A 16,877-nucleotide genomic window follows, 5' to 3' on the forward strand; every position below is an offset into this window, starting at 1 on the left:
TTTGGCTCCATTCCTCAGGCTCAAGGTGAGGCAGAGGGAAGCAGTTCATATCATCCTTATCAGGAAGCAGAGAGAGACTCTACTTACCAGATACAAATAAATACCCCAAAGCCACACCCCAATTCCACCTCCTCCAGCCACACCCTACCTCTTCAGTTACTACTCAATTAATCCCTATCAGGGAATTAAATTACTGATTGGGTTAAGGCTCTTACAACCAATCATTTCTCCTCCAAACCTTCTTTCATTGTCTCTCACACATGAGTTTTGGGGGACATCACATCTAAACTATAACACCCTGTCTCAAAATGAAAGATGAGAATGTCTGGGGGTGTGGCTTAGTGGTTAAGTACCCCTGTATTCAATCCTCAGATATCAAAAAACAAAACAAAACAAGATTAGTGGCCAATATCAAAAGGTTTCTTTTTCTTGCCTTGATTAATCTAATTACTAACATGAACCTTTTTATGTGAATTTTGAATGGAATCTGATGGACGTGGTACAACATGGAATCATTACTATTCACATTTATTTTGGATATAAAATTTTATTTCATATCTATAACCTGTTAAGATTTTAACTAATTTTCCCAATTGTCTATATAATCATAATCACAGCTCTCTGTCAAAGCACAAAGGCTGCACATATTTGCTTTTTTTCTTTAAAAAAAAATGTTTTAGTTGTAGGTGGACACAGTACCTTTATTTATTTATCTTTATATGGTGCTGAGGATCAAACCCAGTGCGTCACCCATGGTAGGTGAGTGCTCTACCACTAAGCCACAACTCTAGCCCTATATTTGCTTTTTATAATGCTCATGAAGTCATCATTCACATAGTTCACTTGCAGAGCGATGTCAAATTCAAAAATATTCCAGTAACTTAAATAGAAATTTCAAAATAAATAAAACATTTAACTACCCTGAAGGGCACACATAGTCCAAAATCCAGCAATATTTTTTAAAAGATTTCTATTTTTTCAGTTATTTATTACTATTGTTAACACTTAAAATATAGTAGATTAAAATAACAACCATTTGCTCAAAATTCTGCAATTTGGGCAGAGTTCAGTGGAGATGACTAGTCTCTGCTCAACATTTCTAATTCTGGGATTGTTCCCTAGGGGCTCAAGTTTTACACCCCAGGTAGCCACATTGGCATGCCAGGTAGATGCTGGATGCCATCAAAATGTAACCCTGAGGCTATTGGTGCTTGGTGCTTGAGTTAGTCTGCTTTGGCTGCCATAAATTAACATAGACAACGTGTACACAAATGTGTTTTCTCACAGTTCTAGAGGCTAGAAGTCCAAGATCATGTGCCAGCATGGTTAGTTTCTAGTGAGGGGTGTCTTTTTGGGTTGCAGGGGGCTGCCTTTTCACTACGTGCTCATATGACCTTTACTTTGAGTGAACGCATCCAATGGGGAGGGAGAGATTGGGGAGGGGGGACGGAGAACAAGCTCTCTAGTGTCTTTTTTAGAATTTTTTTTTTTTAGTTGTAGATGGACACAATACCTTTATTTTATTTGTTTTTATTTTTATGTGGTGCCAGGGATCGAACCCAGTGCCTCGCGCAGGCTAGGCACTGAGCCCCAACTCCAGCCCCTAGTGTAGTGTCTTATAAGGGCATTAATACCATGATGAGGGCCCCATTCTTATAACTTCATCTAGATCATCTCCCAAAGGCCCCAACTCCAAATATTACCATATTAGGGGGTAGGACTTCAATAAAATAATTTTGAGGAGACATAAACATTTTATTCATAACAAGTCTCCTCCATGTGTCTGTTGGGCTTTCACGGTTTGGTAGTCAGTCTTCATATGTGATGTCTGGCTTCATCAACATGCAAAAGCCAAATCCGCCAAGTATTCTGAAATCTTTGACCCAGAATTGGACCACTGTCACTCCTGCCACACTTTACTGGACATGAGGCCAGTACACATTCAAGAATAAGTGACTAGTTTGGGGTGTGAAGGCTGGAAGGCACGGTTCCTGAGGGCTACCAAAATAAGACCCTGTCATCCCCCTTTCCTGTTGTATCCATTTTCTTCAATATGCCACAGTGGCTCCCATACGTCTCTCTCTTCTCAACATCCATAATACATATATCATTATCGGTACTAGCCCATCAACCTGTTACCTACCTCTTTACACCCGACTCTATATCATAAAAATCCAAAAGAATTTTGTACTGGCAGGTACAAATGAAATTTTTTTTTTTAAAGAGAGAGTGAGAGAGAGAGAGAGAATTTTTTTTAATATTTATTTTTTAATTTTCAGCGGATATAACATCTTTGTTTGTATGTGGTGCTGAGGATCGAACCCGGGCCGCACGCATGCCAGGTAAGCGCGCTACCGCTTGAGCCACATCCCTAGCCCACAAATGAAATTTTTAAAAAGCCATAATCCCCTTGTTTTGTGACACATTAATATTTGCCCTCTCACTCTTGATTAATGAAGGCTTTTTGCCAGGGTAAGCAATGCTTAAAATCCATATCCATTCTCAGCACCACAGCTGCCCATAAAGATGGCTGAGATGCAAACAAGCACAGCTACTAGAACCTCTCATTTTTCCCAGGAACTAGACCTGTACTGGAGTGTGTGGGTGGTGGGGAAAAGAGAGGAGGAGAAAGAGGGGAAAAAGAGAGGAGAGAGAAGAAAAGGAAAAAGAGACTATATACAAGATGAAATTATAAACACAAAGTAAGCACATTTCCTTCACTGTGATGAGTGTCCAATAATTATATTTACCAACCACAGTAAAACTACTATTAAAAATAATATTTCGGCTTTGAAAGAACTTTTAAAATTTAAATCAAAAGCAAGAAGAACCTCCTGGGCTGTATAAGTGCGGTCTGAGAGTGTCTGGATCTCTTGGCTCCAATATATTCTTAACTTTGTCTCCCTCAAGGACCAGGGTTCCCTCTTCATGAATTCTGCCTGTCTTTTCAGCTCTAATCCCTGCTTTTTCTAGGCCCAACTTTCAAGAGGGAAAGAATCCTAATAGACTCATTTTCCTAGATTGGGCAGAGGTGTGGAGACACTTTGCAAATTGCTGGACCCTTTGTCCGGTCACCTGTAGCTTGTGGTATAAAAACACCCTATTTCTGTAGAAGGCTCCTCAGAGGGGCATGGGTTGAGGGGTTACAGAATTTCCTTGAAAGGGTTGGTGAGCATATCAAGCAGTAAAATTGATGGCTGCCATTTTTGTAATATCTCCCTAGACTCACTTTTAAATTAAATTTCCCCTCCTCCTTTCCAAGCCATGGCCATACACTGTTTCATGCCTCCAGGTGCTTACAATCCCATTTTCTCTGCAAAGTACAATGTCCTTTCTACTTTTTTGGGGGAGGAGAGGGGTACAGGGGATTGAACTCAGTCCACTCAACCACTAAGCCACATCCCCAGCTCTACTTTGCATTTTATTTTATTTTATTTAGGGAGAGGGCCTCTCCTTTGCTGAGGCTGGCTTTGAACTCATGATTCTCCTGCCTCAGCTTGCCGAGCCACTGGGATTACAGGCATAACCCACTGCGTCAGGCTCCTTTTCACTTTTGTTTGCCTGGAAAACTCCTATTCTTCTTTTAGGAGTTGGTTCTAAGGTCATCGGACCTGTAAAGTTTTTTATTAGCATCCCTTTTAGAAGAAGAAACTAGACTTCTAGAAGGGCTGAAAGTGACTTTCTGGTGTCATACTTAATGGAATCTAACTCCAAAGGGCGGACATAAAACGCTGCAGGGTGTATCTTGTTAATGAGAGCAAAGGGAAGTGAATCTTTTGGAAAATTCTGTAAGTACTAACCCAGAACTAGCATTTTTAAGAACTCAAGGACCACACACTCCTCACAGGGAGAAATGGAAGGAATCTGCGCCTGCTCAGAGTCAGGAACACGGTTTCCCCGCCCCTTGCGGTCACAGCCGGAAGCGTCTCGCAGGTTGGAGGCTTGCCATCCCGCCGGAACTGAGTCGCAGTGCTGAAGGTTCCCACCCGGAGAGGTGTCCGACGCTCTTGCAGATCGGCAACATGGCGTGGTCCGGAAATAAGGTAGCGGGAACCTTGGGCTGAGGCCCTCGTCTTTCTAGGCAGCTGGCGGGGATGAGGGAAGACCATGGTGATGGGCTGGAGCAGGACAGCCGGACCGAGGGAAGCCCGAGGAGGAAAGCTGAGGATTTGGAGTTCTGAATTTGAGTCTCGCTCACGCGTCACCCCCTCCCCTTTCCCTCCTCTCCCACCCACTTCTCATCCTGCTTTCCTCCCACCCCTTCCCTGAATCCCACTCCAGCTCCTACCCTACCTCCTCTTTGTTGCTGCTGAGCCTGAGTTCTTAAAGTCTTTATAAAAATGGAAGTTAGCCAGGATAAGCACCTGTCCCACAGACCTGTAAAACTGCAAAGAGGGTTTTTGTGAGTAAAATAACTTGAAATGTAGTGTTTGTATAATTACCTCCATAATAGTGTAATATCTAGAGTTTATTGAAAGCTTACTCATTGTGATGTACCTTTTATTCTTGTCTCATTTAATTTTCACAAAAACCTCGTGATGTGAAAACTGTTATTCCCCCGTTTGCAAGTGGGAAAATGGCGAAGAAATAAAGTAATTATTCCATTATCATTCTATCCATAAGTGGTGGAATTCAGTTTTGAAACCAGGCTTTTTTTCAGAGTCCTGGAGAGTCTTGTGTTTCTAGTAATCTATGATCCTTGGTGTCCTGAATTAAGAACAGAAATTACAATTGATTCTAAAGTGATTTTGGGGTCACTAGAGGGAGGTGTGATTCCAGGGATTCATCCATCCATCCATCCATCCATGCATACATTTAATACAGATAAATGAGATAGGAGTTTGAATAACTCTCTAGACCCCTCAACTTCCTGCTGGGAAATGTTGATCAAACAATTATGAAGGTGTTTACCTCTCTTATTCTTTCAGCTGCTGAAAACTTCTTACCTCCAGTGGAGGAGCTGTTTGTGGCAGATGAACTTGGAGTAAAATCCTAACAGCCTGTATTGCTGCAGTGTAGAAATGAAGAGTTGCTATGTTGCTCCATTTCTCTTTCCTGGTTTTTTTTTTTTTTTTTTTTTTTTAACTGCTTCCAGAAGGGAACTCAAAATACCATGTAGACCATTCTTCCAGTCAAATTCCATAATATGAAACTGTGATGCTATTTTCTGGATATCTGATTCCTGGCAAAAGACCTTTAGTCCTTTAAGTGTTTTATAGTTTAAAGGTAGCTTTTGTGAACATGTGTTAAATAAATGCAGCAGCATATTTTGTGACTTTTAAGTGTCTTTAGATTTTTAGGCTTAGGGCATTAAAACTATGGGTTGTAAATTTTATTGCTCTCAGAGAAATTCTGTAGTTCATTACTACCTACCCCCCAAATAAATTATCTTTACTCCAGAAGTTTCTTAATATTAGTGCATTATGTTCAATTCTATATAAATTAGGGGAAAATAGTTTTTAAATTTAATTTTAAATTGTTGCCAAAGGTGTAACCAAATTTAGAAATCATCTGTAACTTCTGGTAGGAGCTTATCCAGGTTTTTTAAAACACTTCTAGGGTCAGGAAATCACTGCTTCAAGAAACGGAGTTTCCTTTATTGATCACTTCTAAATTGTTATTTTTTTTCCCTTTATAAGAAGTCAAATCAATCTCTCTAACTTCCATCTATTGAGTCTACTATCTGTCCCACAGACCAATCATTTTATAACACAGCTGCCAAATATTTAGGAGGAAATTCTCATGTTCCCCTTAATCTTCTCATCTGACTCAAATATCTAGCTTTTCCCCAAATGTTCTTTATGTCACATATTCTCCAGATCCTTCCCTAACCTCATTTCATGTTCAGTTGTAATTAGTTGTCCTCTTAAGATGTGATACCTAGAATTGCTCACACTTTGATCAGTGAAAAAAGCACAGGTGAGACTAGAAAGAATGTAATCTCTGGAAACAAAGTTCATCTAGTCCAATAGTTGTCCTCTCTCCTTCAATTAACAGCAAAGTTAAGTGACATTCCTAAGGATTCATAGCTCATTAGCAGTAGAGATGGACTACTTGTATTGCTTTTTTCATCACAATACTCTTCCTTTCTAGATTTCACTATGCTATTGATACAACCTAAAATATCTTGGGGATGGAGTGAAATGGGTATGGGAATGTAGTGCTAAAACTGTTTCATACCTGACTCTATAATCTACTCTGAAATTATGAGTTACTGTTAGTTCAGTTTTCCTGCAGCTTGTATTCAATTAAATTTTGGATGCCAAATCTAGAGTGTAAAACATCATATGTATCCCTTTATTTTGATTTTATTATTATTATTTTTTATTTATTTATTTTTGCAGTTCTGGGACTTGAATCCAGGGCCTTCCCTGCTAGCTAGGCAAACTCTGTACCATTGACCTTATATCCCCAGCCCATATGTATGTCTTTAATTTTTAGTTTATATTTGTTTAATCCCCTATGTATGTGATTGCTATCTAATGAGTTTTGCCTTCATGTATGTGGTTCCCTCTGTCTATAACTTCCTAGTTCTCATGACTGCTCATTCTTTTAAGACTCAGTCAGATTGAAGAAGTTTTTTTCTACCTCTGTTCCTCCTCTGTTCCATCCACCAGTCTTGTGTAGATATATCTTCTGTTTCTCTCTTGATGACCACTACAAACCTACAAATTTATTAATTTATTAACATGTATTTATTTGTGTTTGTGCCTTCTAGTAGAATAGATTTGATATCTTAGTCTTCATTTCTGATCCCCAGTTTATAAACTGATTCAGATTGTTGGGGTGTATCATCCTAACGCATAGAATGAAGCAGTCACTTATTGTCACAAATGCTTCGTGACAAATTGCCCATTCAGGAACTAACAATAAAAGCATCTATACTAATGCTTGTAGTACTGCAGATCAACTGCAGTTTGTATGATATATGTTGGGATCAGCTGGGCTGGACTTAACTATAGCCTGCAGATTGATTTAGATCTTCCCACCTTGGTTTTTTTCTGGGATCAGGCCAAAGGAGTGTCAGCTGCCTGAAGCATGCCTCTCTCCTGGAAGTTACTTTCTAACTTTTAGAGAATATTAGAACTATTTAAGGATTCTCCAAAGTGAAGCTATATGTCTTACATGCATTCTCTTTATAGAACATACCCTTCCCTTTATTGTGCTTCCCCTAAATACCAGTATAGGTTCTGTGGGTGCAATAAGAAAGGAACCTCAGAATCCTTTTTTTATAAATGTTATAGTATCACATTCTTTGGGACTTTGTTTCTAGGCAGCTGTTGTGCTGTGTATGGATGTGGGCTTTGCTATGAGTAACTCCTGTCCTGGTGAAGAATCTCCTTTTGAACAAGCAAAGAAAGTGATGACCATGTTTGTCCAACGACAGGTGAGTTTCAAATTGACCTTGAGCTTGTAACCTACATTGCCTCCACCTATTAATGCAAGATACCAACCTTATAATATCTACCCTCTGTGTTTAGGGGAATCTGGGTGGATTTCCTACCTATACTCATAAAGGTTCATTTATCACTAGAACCTGCTATTTTTTCTTTCCCTTCTGTTGGCCCCTTCACTGGATATTAACAGTTTTTATCAGAAACAAAGGGCAGTATAAAGTAATGTTTAAAAACACACCCTCTGGGCCAGGTGACTTGGCTTAGAATCCTTGCTTTGCCATATCATTTACTAACCACATCATCCTGAGCAAGTTCTTCAACTTCTTTGTACCATTTACCTTTTGCTGTGTAGCGAACTACCCCAAACCTTTATGTCCCTTTTTTTTTTTTTTTTTTTTTGATACTGGGAATTGAATTCAGGGGTGCTCTACCATAGAGCTACATTCCCAGTCTTTTATCATTCCTGGTTATATGGGATGATTATATGATCTCTGTTAGGTTATTCCCTCTTAAGACTTATACAGTTGCTTTTGTTGGAGGCTGGGGTGGATATCATCTGAAGACTTGACTGGGTTGAATGTCCAAAGTGGCGTACTCACATGTCTGAAAAATAATCTTATGGCAACTGTGAACTCAGTGTGCTCCATCAGTACCTCTGCTTCGCTATGTAGCTTGGGATGCAAAGAGTGTAGCAGCTGGTTTTAAGAAGTAGTATCCAAGAGCAAGTATTCATTTTAAAAGACCCTGCCTATATGGCTTCTTATGACTTAGCTTTAGAAATCCCAGAAAACCAGTTTCATTGTTTTCTATTGGTCAAACAAGTCACCAAGGCCAGCTCAAATTTAAGGATGGAGAATTACATTTATTTTAATAAGGAATAGCCTGCAAATACAGGGAGCAAAGGAATGGATGGATGGTGACCATCTTGGGGACTATCTACCACAGTGTCTGGGGAGAAAAGTGAGAAAAATAATAAAACTTCCCACATGGAGTTGTTTTGAGAATAAAAGAATTAATATAGGTAAAGTGCTTATTGTTAACAATATGAAATTATTAGTTCTTATTATTTCTGTCCCTTCTACTTGGTATGACTGCCATGTTTTTCTAAGTCCATGAGAACTTGCACTGGGTACTGCAACTCCTCCTGGACACCTCTGCTATTTTTCTGGGTATTGCCATTTGCATGAGGCACTGCTACTTCCCACCTGTCATTCTAGATTTTCATAAATTCTGATGACTTGAAGTCCTTGGTGTGTCAAAGAAGAGATCACTGTAACCCTATTTGGTTATAGGTGTGTTGGTAATATTCAAGTAGTACTGCTGTGTCTCAATATAGTAAAAGATATTTACTTTTGCCTTCTGGGGATTGAACGTAAACCTGCGTGCATGCTAATAAGTATGTCCTTTACCACAGAGCTACACCCTCAGCTCCTAGAGTTTTTTATTGCTGTTGTTTTTGTTTTAAGAGAAGCCATCTAAGTGAATCTAAAGGGTTGAGAGACAAAGCCATATAGGTACTATACCAGTTTCATACCTCCTTCAAAATTTTCTCCCCTACCATAACTGAAGTTTTTGTCATTGCAGCAAGATTATCTTAGCTTCAGGTGAATTCTTGTCTAGGAGGCAGATACCTGCCCAGGCCATGTGCTGGACATTTTTGAACCCAAGTGGCAGGGACTTTTGCTTCATGTACAATTGTAGTTGGAATTGTTTGGGGAAATTTAGCAGGCAAAACAATAATAAAAAATGATAGAATTAATTTCTCTTCCCATAGAGCAGTTCTCTGCATTAATGTAAAAGGCTTATATTAACACTTCCATGGGGATGGGATTGCCTTTTGTATCAGATACTGTTTTTCATTTTATAATGAAGTGTTTCATAAAAGAGGAAAATGAGAAAAGCACCATAATCAAACCCACTTTCCCATTGTCTTATGCTATGCAATCCTAATGCTTTACTATATATTTTTTTTCTTTTCGTATAAAATAATATACCTTATATTACAGATGAAGTTGAAGTCTTTACTAGTGCTTTTTCTTTTTCTTCTGTTCCTTTCCTTAGAATTTTGGTAGTTGTGACCATGCATATTTTGTTTGCGTTGGACATAAGCATGTATTCCTAAATAATAATGTTGTATCAAGCCATCAGAAGTATATGGAAATGATTTTATATGGCACATGTAATTTTGCAGTTAATTATTTTCAGCCTTATCGTTTTGAAATTTATTCATATCAATAAAATGTTGCACAAACTCATTCATTTTTACTAATATAATACTTCATTGTGTAAGTATTCTGCAATGTATTCTTGTGTTCTGTTGGTAGATTGGATGTTTGCAGTTTTTTCCTTATTATGAACTGTCCTGAAGTGCAAACTTTCTTGTTCATTGTCTTCTTATGTATATGTGCAAGAATTTCTCTAGGGTATATATGCCTATCTGTGAAATGGCTGGAATATAGAATATGAACTTGAAAAATTTTTTTCCAATCTCTGGAAAATCCCTACCTTGAATAAATATTTTAGGAAGACAGACTACAATCTTTTCAAATTATCCATGATTAGTTAACATTAAGAATTAGATTCTGATTTGATTGGAAGACATTAAGAGCATTTACCACCTTCCTATTTCTTCACCCTAACTTGTGCTGAAATGAAACTTATAATCAATAATAATAATTTTAAAAGATCTACTTAAAACCCAGTAATTGTCATTATCAGTAAGTCCCATATTTGATCAAGCCTAATGTTTGTGACCCCATGGACCTGCCATAGAGAAGTATAATTGTCTGATCTTGAAGGTTAGGTTTCTTATTGCTTCCAGGTTGTTTTAATATGATTTTCAGCCTTCTGATGTTCTTCTCTAGGTGTTTGCTGAGAGCAAGAATGAGATTGCTTTGGTCCTCTTTGGTACAGATGGTACTGAGAATGCCCTTGCTGCTGGGGACCAGTATCAGAACATCACAGTGCACAGACACCTGATGCTACCAGATTTTGATTTGCTAGAGGACATTGAAAGCCGAATCCAACCAGGTTCTCAACAAGCTGACTGTATCCTTTTTCAACCAGAGAAGACTGAAGAAATTTTCGTTGATCTGGGGATTCATAATCTAGTTTGGTGGGGCTCTCTCAGAGTCCTGGCTCTGTGCATCTAGGCATATTTTGTTCTGAGGAGAAGGAGGATGTGGGTTATGATTTAATGTGAAATTAATCAAATTGGTTACCCAGGCTGTATGTCCTCCAGTCACATGCCCCTTCTCTGCATTACTGATACTGAGAAGTTAGGAGGCATTGAAAAGGAAGATATTAGGAAGTATATGTGTGTATTGATTATATGATTATCTTTGGTGGGAATGCTGGTTAGAAATGTTTCAGGTAGAGAAGAGATAGTTTTAGAATAGTTAGCATTAGCATTCTACTTGCTTCCTAGATGGAGGGTGCTTTTGTGCTAAAAATCAAGTTGATATCCAAACTCAGATTTTCAGTTTCTTCCATAGATTTCCTAATTTTAAGGACTTACTCTTGGTTTTTGTTTGTTTGTGTGTTTTTTTTTTTGGTTTTGTTTTTTTCCCTCAACAATTAGTAGTACCATTCCTGATCACTGGGAGATGCTCTGTGTTGAGTGACTTGCAAATACTACATTATGGCTTACTTCTAATTTAAGAATGTACTGTGATCACAAAAAATGACTTCTAGATATTGATAAAGAGCATCAAAATTTTCAGTTAAAAATGAATAGATTATCTCTTTTTTTCACACTGTATGCAGGATGTATATTTTGATGTATAGCATTTGTGAATATATGTTCATAAAATAAATTTTGGAGGAAGGACATTTGAGCAAGCACTTGTAAGTTCTCACATAGTCCACTGTATAATTTCTAGCACTGTGGACTTTGCTAGAAAAAAAGTTACATGTTCGTGGAAAGAAGTGACTGGTGCTCTTTCTACCCTTAACTAGCTGAGTCCTGGATGCCCTGATTGTGTGCATGGATGTGATTCAGAGTGAAACTGTGTAAGTACCTCACTCAAAGCTGGATATGAGCCTTTGCAAAAAATTGTATGGGTTGATATATATTCAGTGCACCATGTGATTTGTTATTCATCAGGTAGCATGTTTTTTGTTGCAAAAGGAACTTTTGATAGAAAGTGGTTCAATCTCAGCTTTTTAAAAGTTTAAAAAGATGAAGGGCTATATTTAGGGGAAACAAACACTTGATGTATTTCAATTTCCTTTTTACTTAATTACCAGGAATTTTAAAAAATACTAAGTGGGGGCTAGCGATATAGTTTAGTGATAGAATACTTACCTAGCATATGCAAGGTATTGGGTTTGATTCCCCAGCACCACAAAAACAAAATGAAACAAATAAAATAAAATAAAAAGATAAAAATACCAAGTGGTGTATAATCCCTAAGTAACTGATATTAAGTAGTAACTCTGACCAATTTCCTGATTCATTATTTATTTAATTATTGTGCAGTGAAGACGTATGTCTTTGAACACACAAACTCTGCTCAGTGACCAAATATATTTGAGTTTGTAGAATATAACTAAGAATGATTTCTTAATGTGATCTCTCTCTCTCTCTCTCTCTCTCTCTCTCTCTCTCTCTCTCTCTCTCAGAGGAAAGAAGTTTGAGAAGAAGCATATTGAAGTGTTCACTGACCTCAGCAGCCCATTCAGCAAAGATCAGCTAGATATTATAATTCATAACTTGAAGAAATCTGGCATCTCCCTCCAGTTCTTGTAAGGTCCTAAGAATAATGTATGTAGACAAGTCCTGTCATCCCTAATGCAGTGAATGGGAAGATTCCATGGGAGTCTTCTCTTTTTGGCAAACTTGGAATCTGTCACATGACTGATTGCTCAGCAAACACTGATTGTTCTTTGTTTTCTAGGAACTCTTGAGTTTTGGTGATAAGGAGTGGAAATCCCAGTGATATATAGTGAAACAGAGGAATTGAACAGTAACATCATTTGTGTACTGTTTTTGGACTCATAGAATTGAGGGATTAGAATAATCTTTTGAGGATATTCAGTTTCTCTCTTGTCTGCATATAAGATTTTATTCAAACAGTTATCAGATTGATGATTTCTTTATTGAAAAAGCTCACAAGAACTGCCCTACTGATCATAATTTCTTTGGTGGGACAAAAATTTCTGCTTGGGAATCATTTTATAACATATAATGCTTATATTTACACTTTCTCAGATCTGAAGGATGCAGGGATATGTAAAATAAATTTCTTGTTTGTACTTAGAGATGAGGAAACAGATTTATGGGAAAACATATACTTCACAGTTTATTAGGCAGAGTTTCTCCTCTCATAGTAGCTTAAATTTCCCCTCCAGCATTTACTTTCTTCATCATACCTCCCTAACAAAGAAACTCTTCACTACACTAAACTTGGGGCTGCATTTGAAGTCTATTTTTCTTGTCCTATTTTTGGTGAAAGCAAGTGATGGTACAGGATGTTGAATTATTAATCTGGGGGTGCTCATTTTTCAAATTGAGAGCTGTACTAAGAAGCCTCTAGCTGTGAGTGGTAAGCCTTTGGCTCTTTAAAATGCCTGACATAGGGAATTGACCTCTCTTGCATGCATATATCTCATAATAGTGCTGAGGGACATCTTCCTGTAGGACTGTAGAAAGAGATTCTGAATAACTCATCAAATTGATACTTGTTAAGACAGTACTTAAGAAAAAATTAAGTGCTTTTTAAATGACACTTCTTATTGAGTTGAGGGTTTCTCAGTACTACGGAATCCCAGTTCAGCTTCTGTTTCCCATTCATGATCTCAGGTTACCACCACACAGTTGAAGTATACTGTATTGCACTTCTGCCAATGTCATTGAGAAAAAGCTGTGTTTCTTTTTTTGGTATGAGAAACCCAAAAAGAGGGATGCTTATTATTTGACTGATTAATTTTTGGGGGGTGATATGTTTTCTTCTTGTGCTACAAACTGCCAGCATTCAAATCTTACGGTTTTATTGTTTTGTGTATTCCATGTTTGGTCGATTGTTCTAGGTGGATTTAAAAAATAGCATAAAAAAGCACTTTGTTTTTATCAGGCTTGTTCCTCAGACACAGCTTTGAGTTTCTTCTGACTATTGAGAATGCTTACTTCTGATTAAATGTAGGGCAGAAAGAACTGCTATTGTAACTTTTTAATTAAGGGTAAACTTCTAATTCTTCATTTTATCATCTGTCATTCCTTCTTCCTGGCCAATACTGTGGAAATAGCAGTAATAAACTCTGGGTGTTACACCTTGCTTCCTGGAAGCTTTTTATTTGACAAATAAAGTAGGGCCTACAAATCTGTCATGTGAAATATGTGTAGAAACATTTCAAACAAAACCCTATTTTAAGTATAGCAAATAAAATGATTGAAAAATTCCCTTAAAAATAACCATCCACATAGAGGTGGCCAGCAGAGAATGTTGAGTGAACTGAAAAGATTGCCAAATTTAGCCAGTTAGGTTTGCAGGGGTAAGAGAGTAAGGGGTGTTGCTATGGAAAGTATCTTGCCCTTTCAGTCAGGCGACTGAATCTTTGCTCCATTATTTATTAGCTATGTAGCTTTGGCCAGATTATTTCATCTCATTAGCTTTAGTTGCTTTTAGAAAATGGAGATACAAATCTCCAATGTAAGGATTAAATGAGATTGTTTATGCAAAAGTATTTGTAAAGTATTGTATAGAATATTACCAAAATTTATTTGGATGGTTCATTTTTTAATTTGCATATTGATTATTAAATATTTTCATAACTGGTAATCCCAACTTAATTTTGGCTCATTTCAATAAACACCTGGCATGAAACTCAAGAACAAAATTGGGTTTTATTTATGCATTTTATGATTTCTGTATAGAAATTCTATGTCTGCAATAATATTTGAGTTTTAAGTATTTTACATACATTGTTTTATTTAAACCCCATAATAATTATGAGGGATTATTAGTAGGCTTTGGTTTTTCTTTTGCCTGCCTAGAATATCATATAGCCTTTTTCTAGAAAATATTCCTTCCTGAACTCTAACATTCTAGCTGGAGGTTAGACTAACATCTTCTAGTTTTGACTATCGGGCTATCATTGTTTCTGATTTTTTTTTTTAATTTGAGACCACTGGATTGAACCCTAAGGCCCTTTTAGGTAGTGGAGTCGGGCATTATGATTTTGTGTTAGTTCACCCTGTTGTGTGACAAAATACCTTAGACTGAGAAATTTATAAACAAAATAAATTTATTTCTTAGGGTTCTGCAGGTTTGGGAAGTTGAAGATCACAACCTAAGCAGATTCAGTGTTTGATAAAGGACTTCTGCTTCCAAGATGGTGCCTGTTGCTGTGTCTTCACGTAGCTCAAAGGCCAAAAAAGATAGAAAAAAGGCATGCCCTTCAATCTCTTTTTTCATTTTCTTTTCTTTCTTTCTTTTCTTTTTGGTACTAGGATTTGACCCAGAAGCACTTTACCACTGAGCTACCTCCCCAGGCTTTTACTTTATTTTTTATTATTTTTTGGTATTGTGGATTAAATTCAGGGGTGCTTAACTACTGAGCCACATCCCCCACCCTTTTTATCTGTTATTTTTGAGACAGGGTCTTGCTAAGGGCCTTAGGGCCTTAGTAAGTTGCTGAGGCTAGATTTGAACTTGTGATCCTTCTGTCTCAGACCCCTGAGTCAATGGGATTACAAGTGTGCACCACCATGCCCTGCTCTTTTTTATTTTTTATTTTGATACAGAGTCTTACTAAGTTGCTGAGAGTCACATTAAGTTGCCCAGGCTGGCCTCAGACTTGGCATCCTCCTGCCTCAGCTTCCTGAGTTGCTGGAATTATAAGGCGTGCACCACTGTGCCTGGCCCCTTTAATCTCTTATATAGGATCTCTGATGCCATTTCTGCAGATTCCACCATCATGATTTAATCATCCCTCCAAAGATATCACTTCTTATTTATTTATTTATCTTAGTTTTCGGTGGACACAACATCTTTGTTTGTATGTGGTGCTGAGGATCGAACCTGGGCCCCACGCATGCCAGGCAAGCACGCTACCGCTTGAGCCACATCCCCAGCCCATCACTTCTTAATACTATCACATTAACGATTAAGTTTCAACATAGGAATTTGGGTGGATACATTTAGACCATAGCAGAGCTTGAACGTGTGTGGAGGCAGTGTGGAGGAAGCCATAATTGAGCAAGTGAAGCCAGTATAAAGGCAAACGAAGGCACATTATGGAGAGAGATAATGAGAGGGTCAGATATTGCCGCATGAGAGATCCTGGGTCTAGTCATCCTAAGGCCATGTACAGCTGTTTCTTTAGTTGTTTGGTTATATACCAAATCAAAGAGGTTTTAGTCACTTGAAATGAGAAGAGTATTGGCAGATGAGAAATATGAAGTTTTGTGAGATTGGTTGACGTGAATATTTTCTTGTAGCTTGTGAGTATCCGTCAAAGGATTGGAACCCAGTTTATTTGGCTTCAGAGCTTGTTCTCTTAACTATTGCTAATCTTTTCTTAATAGTTTGCCCTTCCCAATTGCCAAGATAAATGGTACTGGGGACAGAGGAGATGGCAGCTTGTACTTAGATGATCGTGGACCCTCCTTTCCTCAAAAAGGTATTACTGAGCAGCAAAAAGAAGGCATTCAGATGGTGAAAAATGTGATGATGTCTTTAGAAGGTGAAGATGGGCTGGATGAAATTTATTCCTTCCGGTAAGAAGTGAAAGTATGTGACAACTTTTAGTTGTACCCAAATAAATTTCTTTTGATCATGTATTTCCTTAATGCTTTGCTTTTTTGAGCTGCTCTCAAATTAGCAGCCAGTCTTTAAATGTATTCTGAGTTTTATTAAAAGAAATGGTATACTTACCTTCATCTCCCTTTTCTGGGTTTGTGTGGTTATCACAGGTTTCTCATTTATTTCCAGACTTATATAAATGGAGTTTGCAAATATAGAGAAAAAACAAGACATTTAACAAGTCGGTTTGTAAAAGATAAAGTAGTAGATTTCTTCTTTATGTCAAGCTTGAGGCACTTTTTTTGGGGGGGGGGGGATCTCTTCTTTTCATACCCCTGCAAAAACCATTTTCACTTATAAAAAGTGATATCAGATCTGGAATAATCAATCTCTTCTGATTTAGGTTTTAGAGTGTGTGTGTCACTGTTTTTTGTTTATTTTTAACTTTTGGTCACCAAATAGTTTGACCAGGCCAAAGAAAAAAGAAATTTAAACCCAAAACATGAAGAATTCATAGACAATGTATTTCACATGAGTATTATGAAAACAACATAATTTTTAAAAAGTAAAATCTCTGAAGTGCCATGTAACAAAGAAGCAAACTACTTTTTTCATGCATCCATAAAGACTGTGGGAGAAACCATTTTCTTTATCCATCTTATTCTCAGTTAGAATTGGACAGAATTTTATTTTGAGCAAAAAAACATATAGGAATTAATGGCATCTAGAATATCAT

At 37.5% G+C, this 16,877-nt stretch overlaps 1 protein-coding gene across 1 annotated transcript in view; it reads left to right on the forward strand.

Moving 5' to 3' along the window:
- Positions 1-3,903: 3,903 nt before the first annotated feature.
- Positions 3,904-16,877, forward strand: part of Xrcc5 (X-ray repair cross complementing 5) — an 85,431-nt gene continuing 72,457 nt past the window's right edge. Inside the window, exons 1-6 of the mRNA XM_048808989.1 lie at positions 3,904-4,043; positions 7,274-7,387; positions 10,262-10,445; positions 11,360-11,408; positions 12,021-12,143; positions 15,925-16,116. Coding sequence (XP_048664946.1) covers positions 4,023-4,043; positions 7,274-7,387; positions 10,262-10,445; positions 11,360-11,408; positions 12,021-12,143; positions 15,925-16,116 — 683 coding nt within the window. The 5' untranslated portion in view covers positions 3,904-4,022. The remainder of the gene's footprint in view (positions 4,044-7,273; positions 7,388-10,261; positions 10,446-11,359; positions 11,409-12,020; positions 12,144-15,924; positions 16,117-16,877) is intronic.

Source organism: Marmota marmota, unplaced genomic scaffold (assembly GCF_001458135.2).
Source record: "Marmota marmota marmota unplaced genomic scaffold, marMar, whole genome shotgun sequence".
NCBI lineage: Eukaryota > Metazoa > Chordata > Mammalia > Rodentia > Sciuridae > Marmota > Marmota marmota.